At 40.4% G+C, this 25098-nt stretch overlaps 1 protein-coding gene across 3 annotated transcripts in view; it reads right to left on the bottom strand.

The window, feature by feature from the left end:
• Positions 1 to 24893, bottom strand: part of PDCD2L (programmed cell death 2 like) — a 28162-nt gene extending 3269 nt beyond the window's left edge. Inside the window, exons 1-7 of one of the 3 annotated variants that reach the window (XR_013444095.1) lie at positions 23950 to 24893; positions 23670 to 23836; positions 23464 to 23524; positions 21686 to 22059; positions 20098 to 20208; positions 19129 to 19271; positions 14480 to 14591 (exon numbers count right to left, since the gene is read on the bottom strand). Coding sequence is in view for 2 of the 3 variants with exons in the window: in XM_036108495.2 (XP_035964388.2) it covers positions 14443 to 14591; positions 20098 to 20208; positions 21686 to 22059; positions 23464 to 23524; positions 23670 to 23836; positions 23950 to 24057 (970 nt within the window). In the remaining variant the exon portion in view is untranslated. Of the gene's footprint in view, positions 1 to 14442; positions 14592 to 19128; positions 19272 to 20097; positions 20209 to 21685; positions 22060 to 23463; positions 23525 to 23669; positions 23837 to 23949 lie in introns of those variants that run through there. The other 2 variants (XM_036108495.2, XM_036108496.2) reach the window with 2 other exon arrangements.
• Positions 24894 to 25098: the final 205 nt, after the last annotated feature.

Genomic DNA, 25098 nt, shown 5'->3' with positions numbered 1-25098 from the left:
TGAAGTACAAATAATACTAAAATGGGGCATGTGGCTGGCTCAGTTGGGGGAGCATGTGACTCCTGATCTCGGAGTTGTAAGTTCAAGCCCCACAATGGGTGCAGAGATTACTTGAAGCAATAAAAAAAAAAACTTAAAAAAAAAAAACTACAATATTTGGAGGTAGAGCAGGACATAAATTTCCTTATAGTATAAAGCCAAATACATATGATCTAAAACTGAAAAACGGAATGAATGTAATTCTCTTAGCTTCAGAAGGATCGTTTAGAAACTAGGTAAAAGAACCCACTGCTTACAATCCTGCTTCACATACACTTACTTTTCCTTATGTTGAATTTGCACACATTTATTCCAATATTCTTAATTAGTATATACTGAATTTTCCTGTCTTTAGAATTTTTTCTTTTTTTTAAGATTTTATTTATTTATTTATTTGAGAGAGAGAGAGAAACAGCATGAGAGAGGAGAGGGTCAGAGGGAGAAGCAGGCTCCCCGCTGAGCTGGGAGCCCGATGTGGGACTCGATCCCAGGACTCTGGGATCATGACCTGAGCCGAAGGCAGAATTTTTTTTTCTAGGGGGCTCAGTCGGTTAAGTGTCTGCCTTCTGCTCAGGTCATGATCTCACGGTCCTGGGATTGAGCCCCACATGGGGCTCCCTACTCTGCGAGGAGCCTGCTTCTCCCTCTCTCTCTGCCTGCAGTTTCCCCTGCTTGTGCTCACTCTCTCTCTCTGGGTCAATTAAGTAAGTAAAATCTTTAAAAAAAAAAAAAAAAAAAAGAAAAAATTTTTTTTCTAGCCATCTATCTATCTAAACTTCCTACCTGTATTAATGTCAAGAATGATGACTAGAATGATGTTGACATATGTTGTTAGTAATGGTGATTTCCAAGGTTCGCCAGACATTTATAGAAAATCTCCAACATAACATTTGGGGATCAGAAAAATTACAGGAGGGGGTGCCTGGCTGACTCAGTCTATGGAGCACCCAACTCTTGATCTCGGGGTTGTAGGTTCAAGTCAACACTGGGTGTAGAGATTACTTAAAAATCTTTAAAAAAAAGTTGCAGAAAATAGACAACATGGGTAACAAGTGAAAACTTAAAAAAACAGACCACTTCTCTTTTTTTAAGTAGGCTCCACGCCCAGCATGGAGCCCAAGGTGGGACTTGAATTCACGGCCCTGAGTTCAAGACCTGAGCTAAGATCAAGAGTAGGATGCTTAACTGACTGAGCTATCCAGGTGCCCCTAGACCACTTCTTAAAGATATAAAAGAACTCATCAAACAAAACAAAACAAAACAAAACAAAAAGGTGGTATGAAAAAGTTTCAGAGAACAAGGAAGAGCTTTTGAAAAATAAAAATAGAACAGCCAAACTAAATTCAAAAGAAGGGTTAGAAGATAGAGTTAACAAAGATGTAAAGTTAAATAGAAGCACTCAGGCTCAAAGTCATACACCATATGATTTCATTTGTGTGAAGTTCCAGAGCAGGCAAAATTCATAAGGGGACAGGGGAGAGTGATAACCCTAGAGAGGAAGGAGGCCCAAGGGACTTTCTGGGACACTGCAAACACTCCCCATCTTACTCTGGGTGATGTAATTACAAGAGTTTATTTATGTAAAAATTCATCAAGCCGTAGGCTTAAGATTGGTGTACTTTACTGTGTGCTTTTTTTTTTTTTTAAGATTTTATTTACTTATTTCACAGAGTGAGATACAGCGGGAGAGAGAGCACAAGCAGGGGGAGCAGGAGAGGGAGAAGCAGACTCCCCGCTGAGCAGGGAGCCCAATGCAGGGCTCGATCCCGGCACCCTGGGATCATGACCTGAGCCGAAGGCACACGCTTAACGACTGAGCCACCCAGGCACCCCGTGTGCTTCCTTTTTAAAAAGGAAGTACATGGCAAGGATTTCCTGAATATAAAACCAAAAGCACAGGCAACAGACGTAAAAATAGACAAATTGGGCTATATCAAAATTAAAAACTTAGGTGCACCAAAGGACACAACAGTGAAAAGGGAACCTATAAAATGGAAGAAAACATTTGCAAAAATCACACCTGATAAGAGGTTCATATCTAGAATATAAAAAGAACTCTTACAACTCAACAACAAAAAGTCATATAACCTGACTACAAAATGAACCGTAAGACTTGAGTAGACATTTCTCCTAAAATGATATGTAAATGGCTAACAAGCCATTTGGATGCTCAACATCATTAATCATTGGGGAAATGTGAATTGTAACCACAGCAGATACATCACATCCATTAGGATGGTTACTAGCAAAACAAAACAAAACAAAAAAACGGAAAACAAGTGTTGGTGAGGATGTAGAGAAATTGAAATTCTTATGCACTGTTGACTGGGAATATAAAATGGTGCAGCCACTATAGAAAATGTTATGGTGGTTCCTCAAAGAATTAAAAATAGAATTACCATATGATCCAGCAATTCTGCTTCTGGTATATATATCCAAAAGAACTGAAAGCAGGATCATGAAGAGAGATTTGTACACCTATAATCATAGCAACAATATTCACAATAGCCAAGAAGCAGAAGCAACCCAAGTGTTCAACAAATGAACAGATGAACAAAATGTGGTAGATCCATACTACAGAGTATTATTCAGCTTTAAAAAAGAAGGAAATTCTGAAACATGGTATGACATGGATGAACCTCACTAATGCTAAGTGAAATAAGGCAGTCTCAAAGGACAAATACTATGATTCCACTTATATGAGGTATCTCAAGTAGTCAAATTCATAGAAACAGAAAGTAGAACGGTGGTTGCCAGGTGCTGAAGAGAGGGGGAAATGGGGAGTTGTTAGCCGTCACAGAGTTGCAGTTTTGCAAGAGGAAAAAGTTCTGGAGAATGGCTGCATAACAATTTGAATAAACTTAACATTACTAAATTGCACACTTACAAATGGTTAAGATGTTAAATTTTATGTTATGTATATATATATGTATGTGTATATATATATATATATATATTTTTTTTTTTTTACAACTAAAAAGATGAATAAAGTACACAATTGAAGAAAACTGGAAAGTGAAACAAAAATCAAAACAAAAAAGAACAGAATCAAAACAGAAGTTCCCATAAAGGTACAACAAAAAAAAAATGGAAGAAAATCATCAAGGAAGTTGAAGGACATGAGTTTCTGAACTCAAAACACCTATCAAGTACTCAGCAAGAATAAAGTGAAGATTCTAAAAGTGACCTGGAAGCAAGAGTTCCCACTCAAAGGACTAACAGTCAGAATGGGACTGCTTTCTATAGCAACACAGGATACTAAAAGAATGAGGTAATATTGGGGCATCTGGCTAGCTCAGTAGGTGGAGCATGCGACTTTTGATCCTGGGGTTGTAAATTCGAGCCCCACGTCGGGTGTAGAGAGTACTTAAAAATAAAATCTTAAAAAAAAAAAAAGAGGGCCCTTGGGTGGCTCAGTCGTTAAGTGTCTGCCTTCGGCTCAGGTCATGATCCCAGGGTCCTGGGATCGAGCCCCACATCGGGCTCCCTGCTTGGCAGGAAGCCTGCTTCTCCCTCCCCCACTCCCCCTGCTTGTGTTCCCTCTCTCGCTGTGTCTCTCTCCGTCAAATAAATAAATAAAATCTTTAAAAAAAAAAAAAGAGTAACATTAATCTTTAAAATTCTGAAAAAAAATTATTAATGTCTTAGGATTCAATATCTGACTAATATTATGAACATAAAAATAGAATAAATATATTTTAAGACCCGTAGGATACTTTAAGTATCTATCTCCCATGATCCCTTCTCAGGAAATTACTGGAGAAAAGTGCTATATCAAAACTGAAAGAATAAACTGAGAAAGAGGAAGATAAGAGTTCTAGGGGGGACGCCTGGGTGGCTCAGTCATTAAGCGTCTGCCTTCAGCTCGGGTCATGATCTCAGAGTCCTGGGATCGAGCCCCACATCAGGCTCCCTGCTTGGCTGGAAGCCTGTTTCCCCCTCTCCCACTCCCCCTGCTTGGTTCCCTCTCTTTCTCTGTCAAATAATAAAATCTTAAAAAAAAAAAAAAAGTTCTAGGAAACAGGGGGACCCACTTGGAAGAGGGGCAGGGGGATACCAAAATAAAGGCAGGTGACCCAGGATGACAGCAATGCTAGAGGTGTGGAAGGCCTAGAGCTCAGACTAGCTCAGGAGAATCAGGCACATCAGACTTCAGGGAACCAAACATGGAACCAGGTAGTCTGGAGTTCAATTTGTGAGGAAAATAATATTAAGAAGCTCCAGGAGGGTGTGAGAAGAACTGGCCATAAGAATCAAACAGGTTGGGGCGCCTGGGTGGCTCAGTCGTTAAGCGTCTGCCTTTGGCTCAGGTCATGATTCCAGGTCCTGGGATCGAGCCCCGCATCGCTCAGCGGGAAGCCTGCTTCTCCCTCTCCCACTCCCCCTGCTTGTATTCCCTCTCTCGCTGTGTCTCTCTCTGTCAAATAAATAAATAAAATCTTAAAAAAAAAAAAAATCAAACAGGTATTATCACGTCCAAGAAGAACATCTGAGCACAATATACTGCTTTGCTAACTACCGACTTAAGTGGGAATTACCAACATGACTGAGAGTATGGAAGAAAGTGATAGGGTGAGGAAGAATGGGAGGGGGCTGTGAGAGATCCAAATCCTCCTATACCAATTCAGGAACTCAACACATACCGTCTAAAAGAGATAAACGTAAAAAGTAGCACCTTTTATTTAGAATTACAAAAATAAATTCTAGAAGAAACAACCTGGATTGAGGCCACTGTCTCCCTTGAGTGCAACTAGACAGAGGAGGGGAGAAAATGGGGCCACAGAAGTTTGTTAGAAGCCTTTCAGGACTATGCACCTTTAAACATTGTGAGCATTTATGAATTTGACTCAATAAATAGGGAAGACACTGGTATTTCAAAAGAGTATTCACTGTCAGCAACATAATAACATAATTTCAGTATTTGTGTACTATGTGCTCAAAGCCAAGCCTATTTAGCAGACAAAATACACCAAAATATATGTAATTTCTTTTTTGTGTCAAAGAAGTTTTTTAAAAAGTTCATATTCTCTTTTTTTTAAATGTAACCTCTGCGCCCAATGTGAGCCTCGAACTCATGACCCTGAGAGCAAGAATTACATGCTCTAACTGACTGAGCCACCCAGGTACCCCTAAGAAGTTCATATCCTTTGGTAAAAAGATTCTACTTCTGAGATTCAATATTGAAGAAATACTCAAAATCACAGAAAAGCCTCTATAGAAAGGGTACTAATTAAATTGTTATTTATACTAAAGAAAAAGAAAAAAAAAGAGAAACAGTTGAGATATATGATAACTTCGGAAATCACTGGATAAAATGGAACTTTCACTGGGAAAAATATTCAATGACACTAGGAAATTCTGTGAAGAAAGAAGTATGAAAACAATTTTAAATTTATCTCTTAATGTGTATAGAAACAAGAGAAAATAAATATTATTACCAGCAATTATCTCTGGGTAACTGGATTTCTGAAGTGAGCATTGCATGTACACTTTAAAAAATACTTTTAAGGGGCGCCTGGGTGGCTCAGTTGGTTAAGCATCTGCCTTCGGCTCAGGTCATGATCTCAGGGTCCTGGGATCCAGCCCCATATCGGGCTCCGCGCTCAGTGGGGAGCCCGCTTCTCCCTCTCCCTCTGCCTGCCACTCCCCGTTTGTACTCGCTCTCTCTGACAAAGAAATAAAAAATCTTAAAAAAAAAAAAAGAATACTTTAAAGGGCACCTGGGTGGCTCAGTTAAGCGTCCCTCATCACTTCTGCCTCGCCCTCTGCCCTTCCCTCCCACTTGTGCGTTCTCTCTCTCTCTCTCTCTCTCAAATAAATAAAATCTTAAAAAAAAAAAAAAAGAATTATCACTTCCAAGGGCACCTGGCTGGCTCAGTCAGTGGAGCATGCATCTCTTGATCTGGGGGTCGTGAGTTCAAGCTGCACGTTGGATGTAGAGATGACTTAAATGAATAAATATTTAAAAAATAAAAAATATTTTTAAAAGAAATTAACACAGGAGCACCTGGCTGGCTCAGTTGGTGGAGTGTGTGACACCTGATCCTGGGGTTGTGGGTTCGAACCCCACTTTAAGGTGTAGAGATTACTTAAAAATAAAATCTTAAAAAAAAAAAAAATTATCACAAGCAAAAGAAAAAAATCAACAAAATGAAAAGACAACCTACAGAATAGGAAAAAATATGTGCAAATCATATATCTGATAAGGGGTTAATATCCAAAATATATGGAGAACTCATACAATTCACCAGCAAAATAATATGAACAATCCAATTTAAAAATGGACAAAGGACATGAATAGACATTTTTCCAAAGAAGACATGTGAATGGCCAACAGATACATGAAAAGGTACTCAACATCACTAATCATTAGGGAAGTGCAAATCAAAACCACAATGAGATATCACCTCACGCCTGTTAGAATGGCCGTCACCAAAAAGTCAAGAAATAACAAGTGCTGACAAGAATATGGAGAAAAGGGAACCCCTGCATCCTGTTATGGGAATGTAAATTGGTATTGCCACTGTGGTATTGAAAATAGTATGGAAGTTCCTCAGAAAATGAAAAATGGAAATACCACATAATCCAGCAATTCTACTGCTGGGTATACAGAAAATGAAATCATTATGTCAAAGAGATATCTGCACCCCCATGTTCATTGTAACATTATTTACAATAGCCAAGACATGGAGTGCCTGGGTGGCTCAGTCGGTTGAGCGTCAGACTCTTGATTTTGGGTCAGATCATGATCTCAGGTTGTGGGATCAAGCCCCTAGTTGCGCTCTGTGCTCAGCGTGCGGAGTCTGCTTGTCCCTCTCTCTCTGCTCCTCCCTCCGCTCACTTTCTCTCTCTCTCTCAAATAAATAAATAGCCAAAATGTGGAAACCTCAGTGTCCAATGATAGACAAATGGATAAAGATGTGATACACACACACACACTGGAATACTATTTAGCCACATAAAGAAGAGAATCTTGCCATTTGCAACAACATGGATGGATCTTGAGAGAATTATGCTAAGTGAAATAAGTCAAAAAGCGAAAGACAATAATGTATGATCTGACTTGTATGTATAATCTAAAAAAAAAAAAAGACTCAAAACTCATAGAAAAAAATGATCATATTTGGGGTTATAGAGGTAGGGGGTAGGAAGAAAGAGAATTGGATGAAGGTGGTCAAAAGGTACAAATTTCCAGTTGTAAGATAAATAAATATCAGAGATGTAGATTTGGAAAGTTTTTAAGAGGACAGATCCTAAGAGTTCTCACCACAAGGAAAAAAACCAATTTTTTTTTCTTTCATATCTATATGATTGATATTAATTCAACTTATTGTGGTAATCATTTTAGAATATATGTAAGTCAAATTAGTATGCTGCACAAACAGTGCCTAAGAGTTCAATATTTTGAATTTGCAACAAACAAGCAAGACATAAAATAAATGCATTAGTAAGAAAAATACGAAGACCTTGGGGTGCCTGGGTGACTCAGTCGTTAAGCGTCTGCCTTCGGCTCAGGTCATGGTCCCAGGGTCCTGGGATCGAGCCCCACATCGGGCTCCCTGCTCAGTGGGAAGCCTGCTTCTCCCTCTCCCACTCCCCCTGCTTGTGCTCCATCTCTGTCATTCATAAATAAATAAAATCTTTAAAAAAAAAAAGAAAAAGAAAAATACGAAGACCTCAAAAAATCAGGGCTCAAAGGACTGGCCTTTATAATACACTCACTGAAATCCTGCTTAAAAATATGTATAACAGAAAAATTTTCAACTATGTATTATTAATACATGGAAGGGCAAAATAAAACCAACATTTTTTTTCTAAAGAACAAATGAAGAGTTGGCTTAATTACCTCCATTAAACCTAATTGTTATAATTACTGCTTTGCTATTATATTTGCTTTTCCTGGTGTCTTTATAAGGATCACCAAAGGCATTATGAGTTTATGCAGCTGCTCACATGGTGTTTTTCTTAATTGAAATATAATTCACATGCCATAAAATTCACCATTTTAATTTTTATGTATTTATTTTTAAAGTGGGCTCCATACTCAGTGTGGAGCCAACACGGGGCCTGAACTCACAACCCCGAAATCAAGACCTGAGCTGAGATTAAGAGACGCTCAACCAACTGAGCCACCTAGGCGCCCCTAAAATTCACCATTTTAAAGTACACAATTCAATGTTTTTCAGTTTATTCAGAATTATAGAAACAAATTTTAAGTAGGAAAAACTTTTCAAAGGGATTCAGACACATTATGGTCAAACTGTTAAAACTCAAAGACAAAGATCATTTTTGAAAGCAGTAAGACAGAAATAACTAGTTACGTACAAGATACCCTCATTAAGATTTAACAGCTGATATCCCAGAAACCATGAAGGCTTGGAGGCAGTGGATGACATATCTAAAGTCCTGAAAGAAAAAGACTAAAAACCAACGACTGTATATCTGGCAAAACTACCCTTCAAAAATGAAGGAGAATTAAGACATTATCAGATTTTTAAAAGCTGAGGGAGCACATCTGCCCTCTAAGAAATGCTAAAAGGAATTCATCTGAAATTAAAGAACTCTAGACAGGAACTCAAAAACAAAAACTAAAGAATACTAGTTGATTACTTCATAAAAGCCAGATTTGGTTTACTGTACTTTTGGTTCAGGTTGCAACTTCTCTCTTTTTCCTATATAATTAAAAAGGCAAATGCATAAAACAATAATTATGAATCTATGTTAATAGACATATAACGTATAAAGATATAATCTGTGACAATAACAATATAAAGAGAGAGGAATGGGGTGCCTGGGTGGCTCAGTCGTTAAGCGTCTGCCTTTGGCTCAGGTCATGATCCCAGGGTCCTGGGATCGAGCCCCGCATCGGGCTCCCTGCTCGGCGGGAAGCCTGCTTCTCCCTCTCCCACTCCCCCTGCTTGTGTTCCCTCTCTCGCTGTGTCTCTCTGTCAAATAAATAAATAAAATCTTTAAAAAAAAAAGAGAGGAACAAAGAGGTATACAGAAGCAGAGTGTTTGTATACTATTGAAACAAAGTTGATATTATTCAACTACATTGTTATAATTTTAAGATGTTAACTCCCCAAAGTAACTACTAAATGAGTAACTAAAAAAAATGAAAGTGAATCTGAATGTTATACAACCCACCCCCCCAAAATCACCTAAATACAAAAAAGAAAGAAACAGTCAGTCATGGAAGAATTAATTGAGAAACAAAAATATTATAAGACATACAGAAAAGAAACAGCTATATGGCAGAAGTCAATCCTTCTTTACCAATAATGACATTAAATGTAAATGGATTAAGCTCCATTAAAAAAGGGCACTGGCAGATTGGATATAACAAAAATAAAACAAGATCCATCTGTACACTATCTATTAGAGACTCTCTAGATACAGGGACACAAAGAGAATGAAAGAAAAAGGATAGAAAAATATATTCTAAGCAAATAGTGTAACGATTATAAACATATATACTTCTATATGAAGAGGCCCAAAATGTATGAAGCAAAAACTGACAGAATTGAAGGGAAAAGTAGACAGTGCTACAACAATAGTTGACTTCAATACCCTACTTATAGTAATGGATGAAACAACCAAACATAAGATCAATAAAGAAACAAAGGTTTTGACGAGGCTATAAATCAATTACCACTAACAGGCACATACCCCCCCCCCAAAAAAAAGAACGTGCACATACAGAACACTCCACTCAACTACAGCAGTAAACACATTCTTTTCAAGTGCACATAGAATATTCTCTGGGATATACCATATGTTAGGCCACAAAGTAAGTCTCAATAAATTAGAAAGATTGAAATCACACAAAGTTATCTTTTCCAATCACAATGATATGAAACTAGAAATAAGTAATAAAAGGAAAACTGGAAAATTCACAAATATGTGGAAATTAAATAAAACACTTTTAAATAACCAAGAGGTCAAAGAAGAAATCATTAAGGGCAATTAGACAATATTTATCTGAGACAAATGAAAACAAAAACACGAAATACCAAATCTTATCAGATGTAGTAAAAGCAGTGCTAAGTGGAAAATTAGAAGCGCAAACACATACATTAAAAACAAAGAGGGGTGCCTGGGTGGCTCAGTTGGTTAAGTGCCTACTCTTAATTTCAGCTCAGGTCATGATCTCAGGGTCCTGGGATCAAGCCCTGTGTGGGGTTCTGAGCTCAGTGGGGAGTCTGCTTCAGGACTCTCACTTTCCCTTTGCCCTTCCCCTTACTTGCTCACTCTTTCTCAAACTAATAAATAAAACTTAAAAAAAAAAAAAGGACAAAGAAAGATCTCAAATCAATGACCTAACTGTATACCTTGAGGAATTAGAAAAAGACCACCAACCAACCAAAGCTAGCAGAAGAAAAAATAAAAGATAGAGATTTTAAATATGCAGACTATAAAACAATAGAGAAAAATCTAGGAAGTCAACAAATCTTTACCTGGAATGACTAAGAAAAAAAGAGAGAAGACTCAAATCACCAAAATCAAAAATAAAGTAGGGACATTACTACTAATTTTATAGAAAAAAAGTATTATAAGTTGTATAGCAATAAATCAGATAACCTGAATGAAATGGACAAACTACCAAAACATGCAATCTACCAAAACTGACTCAAGAAATAGAAAATTTGAACAGACCTGTAACTAGTAAGGAGATTGAACCAGTAATCAAAAACCACCCAACAACACAAAAGCCAAGAACTAGATGGTTTAACTAGTGAATATGACAAAACATTCAAAGAACACCAATCCTTCCTAAACTCCGCCAAAAAACTAAAGAGAAGGGAATGATTACTAACTCATTCTACAAGGAATTTATTTTCTAAGTAGACACTACACCCAACATGGGGCTCAAACTCACAACCCCGAGATCAAGAGTTGAATGTGGGGTGCCTAGGTGGCTCAGTCGGTTGAGTGTCCAACTCTTGATCTCAGCTCAGGCCTTCAGCTCACAGTTTTGAGTTCGAGCCCCATGTTGGGCTCCGTGCTGTGCATGGAGCCTGCTTTAAAAAAAAAAAATACAGAAACACATTAAAAAAAAAAAAAACAATTAGATAAGTAAATAAATAAGAGTTGCATGCTGCATCAACCAAGCCAGCCAGGTGCCCCAAGGCAAGCATTATCTTAATACCAAGTCTAGACTAAGACACTACAAGAAAATTATAGACCAATATCCCTTATAAATGTAAGATACAAGGGTGTCTGGCTGGCTTAGTGGGTAGAGCATGAGGATCTCGATCTCGGGGTTGTGAGTTCAAGCCCCACATTGGATAAAGAGGTTGCTTAAATAATCTTAAAAAAATAAATAAGATACAAAAATACTCAACAAAATACTAGCAAACAAAATCCAAGAGCTTATTAAAAAGATTTATACAGCGGGGTGCCTGGCTGGTTTAGTTGGTAGAGCCTGTGACTCTTGATCTCAGGGTTCTGAGCTTGAGTCCCATGTTGGGTGTAGAGATTACTTAAAAATAAAATCTTAAAAAAAAAAAAAAAAGATTTATACACCATGATCCAGTAAGATTTACCCTAACATGCAAAGGTGGTTAAATATACAAAAATCAATGTAATACACGTTAATAAAATAAATAGAACTGCATGATCATCTCAATTGATGCAGAAAAGGCATTTGACAAAAATCAACACCCTGTAGTGATAAAAAGAACTCCAAAAACAGAAGGGAAATTCCTCAGTGAGGAACAAGATTAGGATGCCCACTTTTGCCACTTCTAATCAACACAGAAGTTTTAGAGGAATTAAGCAAAAAGAAAAAAAGAGAAATAAAAGGCAAAATTGTAAAGGAAGAAATAAAATGATCTCTGTTGCAGATGATTTTATCTTCTATGTAGAAAAACCTAAATATCCACACCAAAAAATTGGGTTTCATATATTTTTCCTATTGTGTCTACATTCTCCTTTGAAATCTCTGCTTTAGCCTTTATTTCTTCCTTTCTTTTGTCACCTTTGGTTGGTTGGTTGTTCTTAAGTTCCTTGCAATGTATGTTAGGTCACTGATTTGAGATCTTTATTTTTTATTTTTTTAAAGATTTTATTTGGGGCGCCTGGGTGGCTCGGTCGGTTAAGCATCTGCCTTCAGCTCAGGTCATGATCCCAGGGTCCTGGGATCGAGGCCCGCATCGGGCTCCCTGCTCCGCGGGAGGCCTGCTTCTCCCTCTCCCACTGCCCCTGCTTGTGTTCCCTCTCTCGCTGTGTCTCTGGTCAAATAAAAAAAAAAAAAATCTTAAAAAAATAAAAATAAAAAATAAAGATTTTATTTATTTATTTGACAGAGAGAGACACAGCGAGAGAGGGAACACAAGCAGGGGCAGTGGGAGAGGGAGAAGCAGGCCTCCCGTGGAGCAGGGAGCCCGATGCGGGCCTCGATCCCAGGACCCTGGGATCATGACCCGAGCTGAAGGCAGATGCTTAACCGACCGAGCCACCCAGGCGCCCTTGAGATCTTTGTTTTAAACATATGTGTTTTCAACCCTAACTTTTTCTTTGAGCACTGCTTTCACAGGCTCTCATAAATACATTCAGCAAAGTTGCAGGATAAACAATCAATCCAAAAAAAAAAAAGATTAAAAAAATAAAATACTTAGGAATAAATTTAACCAAGTAAGCAAAAGACTTGTACACTGAAACCTATAAAACACTACTGAAGGAAATGAAAGACACAAATAAATGGAAAGACATCCATGTTGATGAATTGGAAGAATTAATACCGTTAATATAACAGCTCAGTCAGAAGAGCATGCAATTCTCAATCTCAGGATTATGAGTTCAAGCTAAAATTGGGGATAGAGATTACTAAAAAAATAAATAAACTTAGGGGTGCCTGGGTGGCTTGGTTGGTTGAGCATCCAACTCGTGGTTTCAGCTCAGGTCATGATCTCAGGGTTGTGAGAGTGAGCCCTGCTCTACGCCCAGTGTGTGGCCTGAACCCATGACCAAGATAAGAGTCACATGCTCTACTGACAGGGCCAGCCAGGTGCCCCATTACTTTTATTATAAAAACTTAATTTTTGTTTAGAAAGACCATATAATGATGACAAAATAACTATAATCACGTAAAAGTTATTTAAAAAAATTTTTTTAAGAGATTTTATTATTTGAGAGAGAGAGAGAGCACTTGAGCATGAGCAGGGGGAGAGGCAGAGGGACGAGCAGTTTCCCCAATGAGCACAGAGCCCGACGCAAGGCTTGATCCCAGGACCCTGAGATCATGACCACAGCCAAAATCAGACGCTTAACCAACTGAGCCACCCAGGCACCCCTAAGTTTATTTTTAAATTTAAAAAAATTTTTAAGTACGCTCTATGCCCAACATGGTAAGGTTTAAACTCACAACCCCAAGATCAAGTCACGTGCTCTACCAACTGAGCCAGCCAGGTTCCCCAAATTATTTTTTTAAAACATTTTTTAATTTTTAAAGTTTTTCAAAATAATTTTTAGTAATTGCTACACTCAACATGGGTCTCAAACTCACGACCTCAAGATTGAGTCACATGCTCTTCCAACTGAACCAGCCAGGTACCCCTGTAAAAGTTATTTGTCTCCTCCGCCCCCAGTTTTTTTAAATAATAATAAATTTTGACTGTAATACAATGCTATTTAAGTTTTTTGTTTGTTTCTTTCTTTTTTTTAAGTAAACTCTACCCCAATGTGGGGCTTGAACTCACAGCCCTGACATCAAGAGTCACATACTCCACGAACCTAGCCAGCCAGGGGATCCCGCTATGAAAATAATTTTAAGGATAGAAAACAGCTTGGCCTTAAACCGACAAAATGGGGGCACCTGGGTGGCTCAGTCAGTTAAGCATCTGCCTTCAGCTCAGGTCATGATCCCAGGGTCCTAGGATCAAGCCCCCCGTTGGGCTCCTTGCTCAGCGGGGAATCTGCTTCTCCTTCTCCCTCTGCCGCTCCCCCTGCTTGTGCTCTCTCTCTCTCTCAGATAAATAAAATCTTTAAAAAAAAAAAAAAAAAAAAGCCGACAAAATGGTATCAGTGTTTGTGTTGGATTGGTTGGATTATAAATTTCCCAAATTTTTTGTAATATGCTTACATTTTATAAGTAAACAAAAATGAAATGATAGCCTTTCCTTGTAAAATAATTCCATATTAGTGCAATAAATCCACAAACTTAAATTAATAAAGGGCTTATTGGGGCGCCTGGGTGGCTCAGTTGGTTAAGCGACTGCCTTCGGCTCAGGTCATGATCCTGGAGTCCCTGGATCGAGTCCCGCATCGGGCTCCCTGCTCGGCAGGGAGTCTGCTTCTCCCTCTGACCCTCCCCCCTCTCATGTGCTCTCTCTCTCATTCTCTCTCTCTCAAATAAATAAAATCTTTAGAAAATAAAAAATAAAAAAATAAAGGGCTTATTACCTAAATTAGTGCTTCTGAGCATGCTGACCAGTGCTGGCATAAGCTGAAACTCAAATGTCCTTTGGACTCCACAGTGGCTGCAGGCTGGGAGCTCAGTGACTTCTGATGTAGGGCAGGTCAAAAAAAGTGGTTCTCCACTCCAGGAATACCTAGAGCAAGGAAACAATAGACCCTGAAGAAGGACCATACACAAATCACATTTCAACATCAGAGACCATGCTTTGCAAACTTTGCTTCCTTCTTGCAGAGTACCAGGAGCAAAACCAGAGAGCAAAGAAAATCCAAAGGCCCAAAACCTAGCTGCAAGCCTGTAGAGATCAGCAAGATATCTGAAGTCTTGTCAATGTTTGATTCAAAGTCTGGATGAAGGCACTAAAGCCAATGTTGAACCGAATCTAACTACAACTGCAACAAAGTCCAGACAGAGCTCAACCACAGAGTAAGCACACTTGGATCTCCACACTACCAGCCTTACAGAAGAAGGGACACACCCTTCTAAGGAGTAAATATTTACTTCAGTATCTACTGTTCTTCAACATACAATGGTAAACAATAAAAAGAAATTAGATATACAGAACAGCAGAAAATTAATTTATTTATTTGAGAGAGAGTGTATGCATAAGCTGGGGGGGGGTGCGGAGGGCAGAGCAAGAGGGAGAGAGAGAACCAGAACCCTAAGCAGGCTCCACACTCAGTGCAGAGCCCAACGCAGGGCTCGGTCTCACGACCTGAGCCAAAATCAAGAGTCGCACACTTAACTGAGCCACCCGGGTGCCCCAAGAGCAGCAGAAAAATTTAAGCCACAAAAAAAGTCAATATAAGAATACCCACAGGGGCGCTGGGGTGGCTCAGTCGGTTAAGCATCTGCTGCCTTCAGCTCAGGTCATGATCTCAGGGTCCTGGGATCAAGTCCCTCATGGGTTCCCTGCTCAGCAGGGAGCCTGCTTCTCCCTCTGCCTGCCCCTCACCCTGCTTGTGCACTCTCTCTCTGAAATAAATAAATAAAATCTTAAAAAAAAAAAAAAAAATACCCACAGACAAAATGACGGAGTTACCAGAAAAAGACTTTAAAATGTCAGTGGAGGGGCGCCTGGGTGGCTCAGTTGGTTAAGCAACTGCCTTCGGCTCGGGTCATGATCCTGGAGTCCCGGGATCGAGTCCCGCATCGGGCTCCCTGCTCGGCAGGGAGTCTGCTTCTCCCTCTCCCGCTTTCCCCCTCTTGTGCTCTCTCTCTCTCTCAATAAAATAAATAAAATCTTTAAAAAAATAAAAAAATAAAAAAAATAAAATGTCAGTGGAAGGGGGATAAAACAAACAATAAAATATCCATAATAAACATATAGGGGCACCTGGGTGGCTCAGTTCATTAAGCATCTGCCTTCGGCTCAGGTCATGATCCCAGGGTGCTGGGATCGAGCCCCACACTGGGCTCCTTGCTTAGCAGGGAGCCTGTTTCTCCCTCTCCCTGCCGCTCCCTGTGCTTGTGCTCTCTCTCTCTGTGTCTATCAAATAAATAAGTAAAATCTTTAAAATAAAAATAATAATAAACATATAAAAGAATCTAGCAGAAAAGGTATACATGCATAAACAGATGAGGAAGTCAGCACAGAAATGGAAACTGAAAGAGAAATGCTAGAAATGAAAACTGCCATAGCTGAATAAAGAATTTCATTCAATAAAAGTTAACAGCAGGTAGGAAACAACAACATAAAATCTGTGAATCTGAGGAAAACAGAAATATCCAAAATGAAACAAAAAGTGAAAATAATTTAAAAAAAGAAACAGGGTCTTTAAAAACCATGGGACAATTTCAAATTGTATGTCTAAACATACAAGTAACTAGAGTCCTAGAAAAAGGAAAGAGGACAGAAGAAATATTTGAAGAGATAATGGCCAACATTTTCCCAAAATTCATGAATAGACATCAACGCAAAAATCCAAAAAGTTCAGCAAATACCACGCAGGATATATTAAAACATACAGTCACTGAAGTACGTGATAGTTTAATTACATAAATATAACAAACATAAGAACAACAATAAGAATTACAGCTAATTTCTAACAGAAACACTAAAGGCAACAAGTCAATGGAACAAAATCTTTCCAGTGTTGAATGGAAAGCAATAAAAAACAAATTGTATATCCAATAAAAATGTCTATTAAAAGAAATATTAACAAATACATTTGTAGACAAAACCTTCGTGGCTATCTCCAACAAACCCACACTTTATTTTTATTTTACTTATTTACTTACTTACTTACTTATTTTTAAGTAGGCTCCATGCCCAATGTGAGGCTTGAACTCACAACCCTGCAATCAAGACCTGAGATCAACAGCCCGATGTTCAACCGCCTAAGCCACCCAGGCACCCCTAAGCTTGCATTGTAAAAAGAAAAAAAAAAAAAAAAAAAATCAGAAGTCCTTCAGACTTCTGAAATACCAGATGGAAATACCAGATGGAAGCTCAGCATGAAGGAATGTAGAGCACGAAAAGGGTAAATAGGTCGATAAATATAAAAGACCTTCTGATCATTATTTTCATTATTTTTTAAAAGATTTTATTTTTTGTTTTAAGTAATTCTATACCCAATGCAGGGCTTGAACTCACAACCCTGAGATCAAGAGCTGCATGCTCTACCGACTGAGCCAGCCAAGCACCCCCAATCATTATTTTTAATTTTATTGTATATATATTATCCTTAAAAACTATTATTTCAAACAAAAATAATAATACATTATGGGATATAAAGCACATAGAGAAGTGAACATGTGAAAACAAGATCACAAAGGGCAGGGGAAAGGTAAACAGGATTCTGTGCTATGGTTCTTAGTTCATAAAGTAGCACCTACTGTGTGAAGGCACACTGCAGGAAGTCCAAGATGCACATTATAATCACTAAAGCAACACTGTTTATGGCAACAGGAAAGACATAAAATCATAAATTAACAATATTCAATTCACTGAAAATAAGGTTAAAACAAAAGGGAGCAGACGGACAAAAAAACTAAAAAGGAAAAAAGCCAATACCAGAGTGACAAAATTAACCCACCGCCACCAATAATTACATTAAATGGACTCAAGACCCTATGTAGAAAGCAAACAGTCTGGATAAAATATAGGCAAGACCCATATATATAAGGTGTTTAAAAAGGATACTTTAAATATCACCTCACCCCTGTCAGAACGGCAACTATCAAAAAGACAAAAAATAGCAAGTGTTGGCGAGGACGTGGAGAAAAGGGAGCCCTCGCGCGCTGTCCGCGGGAGTGGAAATTGGTGCAGCCACCGTGGCGAACAGTATGCACGTCCCTCAAAAGATCAGAAACAGAACTACCATGTGATCCAGCAAGCTCATTTCTGGGTATTTATTCAAAGGAGACAAAAACACGAACTCAAGAAAGAGAACTACCCTCATGTTCACTGCAGAATTATTTACAATAGCCAAGACATGTAAGCAACCCAAGTGTCCATCGACAAATAAATGGATAAAGAAATCGTGGTGTGTGCGCGTACATGTGTGTGTGTTGTGTGTGTATATACACGTACACATACATATACACATACAACACACAACAGAACACTCAGCCATAAAGAAGGAAATCTTGACATCTGCGACAGCATGGATGGGCCTCCAGGGCATAATGCTAAGTGAAATAAGCCAGACAGAGAAAGACATACTGTGTGAAATCACTTATAGGCAGGACCTAAAAAAACCAAAAAACAAACCAAACTCATAGAGAAGAAATTGGTGGTTTCCAGAGTCGAGGGATCAGGGGTGGGAGAAATTAAGTAAACCGGCTTTTTTTTTTCTTTTTTACTTTAAAGAAATCAAATAACTTAAAAAAAAAAAAAAAACACTATATTTAAAGGAAGAGGCTAAAAGTAAACAGTATAAAAAAGATCAACCATACAAAGATTAAACAAAAGAAAGCTAGTGTGGCTATACCGACAGGAGATCAAATACAATCCAAGGAAGAAGCATCAACAGAAATAAACAGCAACATTTATTTATAATTATAACAGGATCAATTCATCAGATAAATAATCCTACAAGTGCATACATCTTAAAACAGTACCAAAATGCATGAGACAAACTTTAACAGAATTAAAAGAAGACGTATCTATAATCATAGCTGAAAGTTTTGACACTCCTCTCTTAGTAACTGATAAGCGAGACAAAAGTGATCAGTAACAGAAACTGGTGTTGCAACAATTGGATATTCATACAAAAAAAGAACCTTGACCCTCATACATCATATACAAAAATTAACTCAAAATGGATCACAAACCCCTAAATGTAAAAACTAAAACCAAAAACTCCTACAAGAAAACACAGGAAATCAAACACAATAAATTCTGTTACCTTTGGTTAGAGAGAAAGTTCTGAGGAAATAAAAAGTTGAGGGCAGCTGGGTGGCTCAGTTGGTTAAGCCTCTGCCTTCGGCTCAGGTCATGATCCCGGAGTGCCAGGATGAGCCCTGCATCCGGCTCCCAGCTCAACAGGGAATCTGCTTCTCCCTCTCCCTCTGCCCCTCCCCCTGCTCATGCTCTCTCTTTCTCCCTCTCCTCTCAAATAAATAAATAAAATCTTTAAAAAAAATCTTAAATAAAAAATCAAAGTTCTCAATGTACTGAAAAGATATTGTAGAGATTACTTTAAAAAAAAAAAATCATACTAGGGCACCTGGGTGGCTCAGTCAGTTAATCGTCTGCCTTCAGCTCAGGTCATGATCTCAGTCCTGGGATCGAGCCCCGTGTCAGGTTCCCTGCTCAGCGGGGAGCCTGTTTCTCCCTCTGCTGCTCCACCTGCTTGTGCTCTCTCGCTCTCTGTCAAATAAATAAAATCTTTAAAAAAAAATCACAGTATATGATCCAAATTATGGGTTTTTTTTTTTTTAGTTTTTAAGTAATCTCTACACTCAACATGGGGCTCGAACTCACAACCCCAAGATCAAGCGTTGCATGCTCTACTGACTGAGCCAGCCAAGTGCCCCCCAAATTATGTTTTTTAAAAACATACATTTCCTGAGGCGTCTGGGTGGCACAGTTGGTTAAGCACCCAACTCTTGGTTTCGGCTCAGGTCGTGATCTCCGGGTCATGAGATCGAGCCCCACATCAGGCTCAGTGCTCAGCCTGGAGTCAGCTTGAGATTCTTTCTCCCCCTCCTGGCTCATGCTCTCTCCCTCTCTCTCTAAAATAAATAAATAGGGCGCCTGGGTGGCTCAGTCGTTAAGCATCTGCCTTCGGCTCAGGTCATGATCCCAGGGTCCTGGGATCGAGCCCCACATCGGGCTCCCTGCTTGGCGGGGAGTCTGCTTCTCCCTCTCCCACTCCCCCTGCTTGTGTTCCCTCTCTCACTGTGTCTCTCTCTGTCAAATAAATAAATAAAATCTTTAAAAAAAAAAAAAAAAAAAAGAAATAAAATAAATAAATAAAGCTTTAAAAAACAAACAAAAAACCCCACACAAGTTCTACCCACGTACATACGTCCAAATGCATAAAAAATAAGCGAACATAATACACTAAAATCGTAGCCTCTCGGTTTGTGGAATATTAGATTTTGGTTTTCTCATTATATTTCCCAGTATTTTCCAAACTAACATGTATTGCTTTTATAATCAAGAAAAACAATAAAAGAAAATGTGCCTCTACCTCAAAATCTGCTCCTGACAAGAAGCAATTCTCTTCATGAATTTGTAAAATATCTTATCTCCACTTTTAATTGTGGTCTTCTCATATTTTTCATCACCATCACTAGGAAGACTAAAAAAAGAAAAGCAGAAAACACTTCTGAGTCTCTATATCCAGAGAATTACAATATTTAGAAGAGCAAACAAGATAATGCACATAATTTAAAAATCATAAATTTAAGCAGCGCCTGGGTGGTGCAGTCGTTAAGAAACCTTTTTAAAGAAACCTTTTTAAAAAATCGTAAATTTGGGGCGCCTGGGTGGCTCAGTCATTAAGCGTCTGCCTTCGGCTCAGGTCATGATCCCAGGGTCCTGGGATCAAGCCCCACATCCGGCTCCCTGCTCTGCGGGAAGCCTGCTTCCCCCTCTCCCACTCCCCCTGCTTGTGTTCCCTCTCTCGTTGTGTCTCTGTCAAATAAATAAATAAAATCTTAAAAAGAAAAATTGTAAATTTAATACCTTGTAATATCTAACAGTAATCTCCTACACACCCTTCTCCCAAGCCCTGCTCCCTTGCCATTTTCAACTCTGGGATAATTATTTGCAATTTTAAAAGTCTTTATGCCCATTGACTATCTCCATGTCTTTCCCCACTATGGATTATTTTTCAACACCAACCAGTCTGCAAGCAGTCCAACATTATTCTGAAAAGCTTACAAAGGAAACAGCTCTGGTAAAGAACCAGGTCAGGAAGGGAAAAATGAAGGGGGGGAAATCGGAGGGGGAGACAAACCATGACAGACTATGGACTCTGAGAAACAAACTGAGGGTTCTAGAGGGGAGGGGGGTGGGGGGATGGGTTAGCCTGGTGATGGGTATTAAAGAGGGCACGTTCTGCATGGAGCACTGGGTGTTATATGCAAACAATGAATCGTGGAACACTACATCAAAAACTAATGGTGTAATGTATGGTGATTAACATAATATAATAGTAAAAAAAAAGAACCAGGTCATCTCTCCAAATATCCTATCGTAATTCTATTATAATAGCAAAAATGATCATTCTTATTTCTTTATAGGGCTTTGGTTTAGAAAGCCTTTTAGGACCTATTCTCTCAAGTGACTCCTAAAACCATCTGATGAGACAGACAACAGAGATATCAACACGACTCTCATTTCCCTGGTGCGGCTGAAGCTCTGGGCGGGTCTCTGACGTCCCAGGCCAGTTCTTGAGCCACAGCCAAGAGTCAAAAAACAAATGGCATTTTTCTAACTTACCTGTCTGAGCCAATCATTTAAAGACAAAAAATAAAGTTAAAGAGATAGTAGACACACGTTCTTCTGTACCAGCTGTCACCCCTAACTTCTCTGTTCCTCTTCTTGAGGGTAGTTAGAAACAGAGCAGTGTTTTCCAGCTAACTCAAGGGTGGCTGGTAAGATTGCCTTGTCTGTTTCCCTTTCTCATCCAAGAGGAGCAAAGCAGAAAGGTCCTACACGTACAAGCTCTGCTTGAAAAAGTTTCCCCAAGTACTAGAATCAAACCAAAGGGTACCTACTGTGGCAGCTTCCTGGTCAAGTCCCCTCTCAGACTCAGCAGCCCACGTTCTCACCTTTGGGAAAGCAACTGTTCCATATCCACTCCTTCTTTCTGTTGATACTCCCTCAGAAGGCTGTGAGCGTGCTCTAGGCTGACGAAGTCCCTGTAATCCTCCTCATCCACAACACAGATGTAATATGGCAGGAACTGTGGCACCTCAGAAGGCAAGGCCATGTCCTCCCCAGGAGAAGCAGGAGAAGCAGCGCCCGGGACAGCATCCCGCAGGTGGAGATCCTGGAGCTGGGCAGTACAGTCTATGTCTCTGGCACTACTGGAATCATTTCCAAAATCCAAGGTAAGCTGTGGTGGCGGCGCCTCCTCACTGTCACTTCCCCAGTCACCTGCACCTTCGCACCAATCCTCTGCTGCAAGGCCATTTTCCTGTTTCTGGAAGAATATTCAGTGAATGAAGCCCAAGCACACTTGAGCGATCTCACCTATTCCCTTGGCTTGAGCTACCCATTCCTTCACCTTCTCGAAGGAGCCTTCACACAGCACCTTCCCCTCTTGCACATTCTGATTCAACTTCCTGGTCCCCATACACTCAAAAGCATGCTGGAGGTAACAATAAGTCTCTTCCCTTTCCAGGGGCAGCGTGGCAAACGTAGTACAGTGGTTTCTTCAACCATCTATTCCCAACTCTTTCAGTTGTGCTTCATGTACTACAGAAGCTAGCAGGAGAGAACTACATTTCCCAGACTCCTTAGCAGCTAGGGGTTCGGATATGATCAAGGGCTGGCTAGTCAGGCCCATTAGGGAGACACAAACTTGAAACAGAATGAGGTGGAAAGAGAGGCCATGAAGCAAAAGTGATATAAAGCAAGGACCTGGAGCCAAAAGATCTAACAAGGGCAGCTTCCGCTTCACCAGATCACATCTCAGCTTTCTGACTGCAGGTGGGGTAGGTGGTATAACAGCTCCTTGACAGGCCAGTTCTGAGGGGTGGTTCGTTCCTGGAGCGGCCCCCTCCAACCTATCCAGTGATAGTAAAAACCTAATTCTGTCTCGGCTTTAAAAAGTCAGTGTTTTTCTTTTTTTTTTTTAAAAGATTTTATTTATTTATTTGAGAGAAAGAGAGAGAGACAGAGAAACAGCATGAGAGGGGAGAGGGTCAGAGGGAGAAGCAGGCTCCCCGCTGAGCCGGGAGCCCGATGTGGGACTCGATCCCAGGACTCCGGGATCATGACCTGAGCCGAAGGCAGTTGCTTAACCAACTGAGCCACCCAGGCGCCCAAAGTCAGTGTTTTTCTATTACCTGCAACCCAACCCTGACAAATATAGGCAGACACCAACGGTTTCATCTTTTCGTTCCTGGTACTGCTGGTACCATGCCTGGCACACGTTTAGAACTCAGCGTATATACATACATAAGCGGACATTTACAGGCAAAAGGAGACTGAATTTTGTTCTGCAGCTACCAACTTGCCCAACCTTTTAATTCAATAAATTCAAACTTTTTTCTGATTGTTTGCTATAGACATGTACAGGTACCACAGGAACTATGTTTACTATAAACACATATATATGTATTACACACAAACACATATATGTATACATCCATACTTTTTTCCCAAACAAAAACAGCGAATTATGTGCCTCAAGGCCTTCAGTGTATATCAAAAGAAAAAAAGAACAAAATCTTAAGGAGATAGCACTTCACAGTTCAGAAAAGTGCAAAAACCATGCCAACGTACTTCAAAAGGCCACGGCTGAAAGTTTATCTTAAACGATATTCTAGAAAATACCCTCAAATTACATTAAGTCATAATATGCTAATCACAACCGGTTTACCTGAGCGTCCTGCGCCCCCCTCTCTCGCATCTGCAGGCACTGGGAACGAAACACCTTCCAGCTTCGGGGTAAAAAATAAATGGCAGTGAGGCTCCAACGCTGACCACCAGCCAGCTGGCCAGCCCTATCCGGTGCGGCCGGCGCGGCCCCCAGCTCCCGCCCACTCGGCATAAAAGCCCGAGGCAGCTCGGAACTTCCCCGCCTACCTGCGCGTCCCGCCGCGGCCGCACCTGGGAAAGGGGCACGCGAACACGTGCAGTAGCCGGTGAAACGGGGAGCCTTCCAGCGGACAGTACACCTGCACGACCAGGGCAAGAGGCTGCCTGCAACGTTCACACACTGGCCTCGGCGCTGCTACCGCCGGCAGGGCGTCCTGAGGGCAGGGGAAGCGCTCAGACTCCGGCTCTGCTCAGGGACCTCGCCCCCTCCCTCAGCCCGTAGCCCTCACCAGCACCCGCCGACCCCGGCTCCGGCGCTCCACCTCACCGGAAGGCCGCCCAGCTTGCTAGCAGTCCAGGCGCCCGGCCCCGTGGGGCGGCCGCGCACTGCAGTGTCTCGAAGTCCGAGCAGCACTGGTTTCCGAAAAGCCGCCATGACTACGAGGCACCCACGTGGAAAGGCGAACTACGGCGGCCGAGACGGTGCGCCTCTCCGCGCACGCGCACTGGCTACACCTGCGAGACGGCCCCGCCCCCTTAAGATTATGCTTAGGAGGATTAGGTACCCTGAGCTGCGCAGGGCTCAAAATGCGGGAGCCCCAGACATTTTGTGCCTCCGAATGCGCCGAGGTAGGAAGTACGCACCATCTAGTATGAAGAAGTCTTGCCAAAAGATTTTACGTGAAGTGGAATAATAGTATTATCGTTAAGACAAAAAAAAGTTTTGATTTTTCAAGGTACACGTCAAAATGCTTACAGAGGAAATTGCGGAGCGGGCCATGAGTTGGTAACTTGAAATTCGGCGTCAGACAGAGATCCTTGACTTTTATATGTTTGGGATTTTCCATAAGGGAAATTTTTTTTTTTTTTTTTAATGCCTGTGGCACAACCTAGGTGAATTTTGAAAACATCATGATAAGTGAAAGAAGCCAGACACAAAAGGCCAAGTTCTGGAAAAGGTGAACTTCAAAGAAAGAAATCAGATCAATTGTTGTCAGGGTTTGGGTTCAGAGGGTAGGGATTGACCACAAAGGGGTGCCAGGAATCTACCTCTTCAGGTGATGAAAATGCTGTATATCTCAACTGTGGTGGTTATGTGACGTATACATTTGTCAAAACTCAAAACCGCACCCCAAAAGAAGGTGCGTTTTTCTGTATGTAAATTATACCTCAACCTGATTTTTTAGAAAATGCAGATTTCGGGGTTGCCTGGGTGGCTCAGTAGTTGAGCATCTGCCTTCGGCTCAGGTCATGATCCCGGGGTCCTGGGATGAGCCCCGCATCGGGCTCCCTGCTCCGCGGGAGACCTGCCTCTCCCTCTCCCCTTCCCCCGCTTGTGTTCCCTCTCTCGCTGCCTGTGTCAGATAAATAAATAAAATCTTAAAAAAAAAAAAAATGCAGATTTCAAAGGCACTCTTGCAGTCTTCATACTATAGTGTGCAAAGGAAGTGTATGTTTTCAAGGACTGACACCTTCA

This window comes from Halichoerus grypus, chromosome 15 (genome assembly GCF_964656455.1).
Source record: "Halichoerus grypus chromosome 15, mHalGry1.hap1.1, whole genome shotgun sequence".
NCBI lineage: Eukaryota > Metazoa > Chordata > Mammalia > Carnivora > Phocidae > Halichoerus > Halichoerus grypus.
This window is presented reverse-complemented; position numbering and strand designations above follow the sequence as displayed.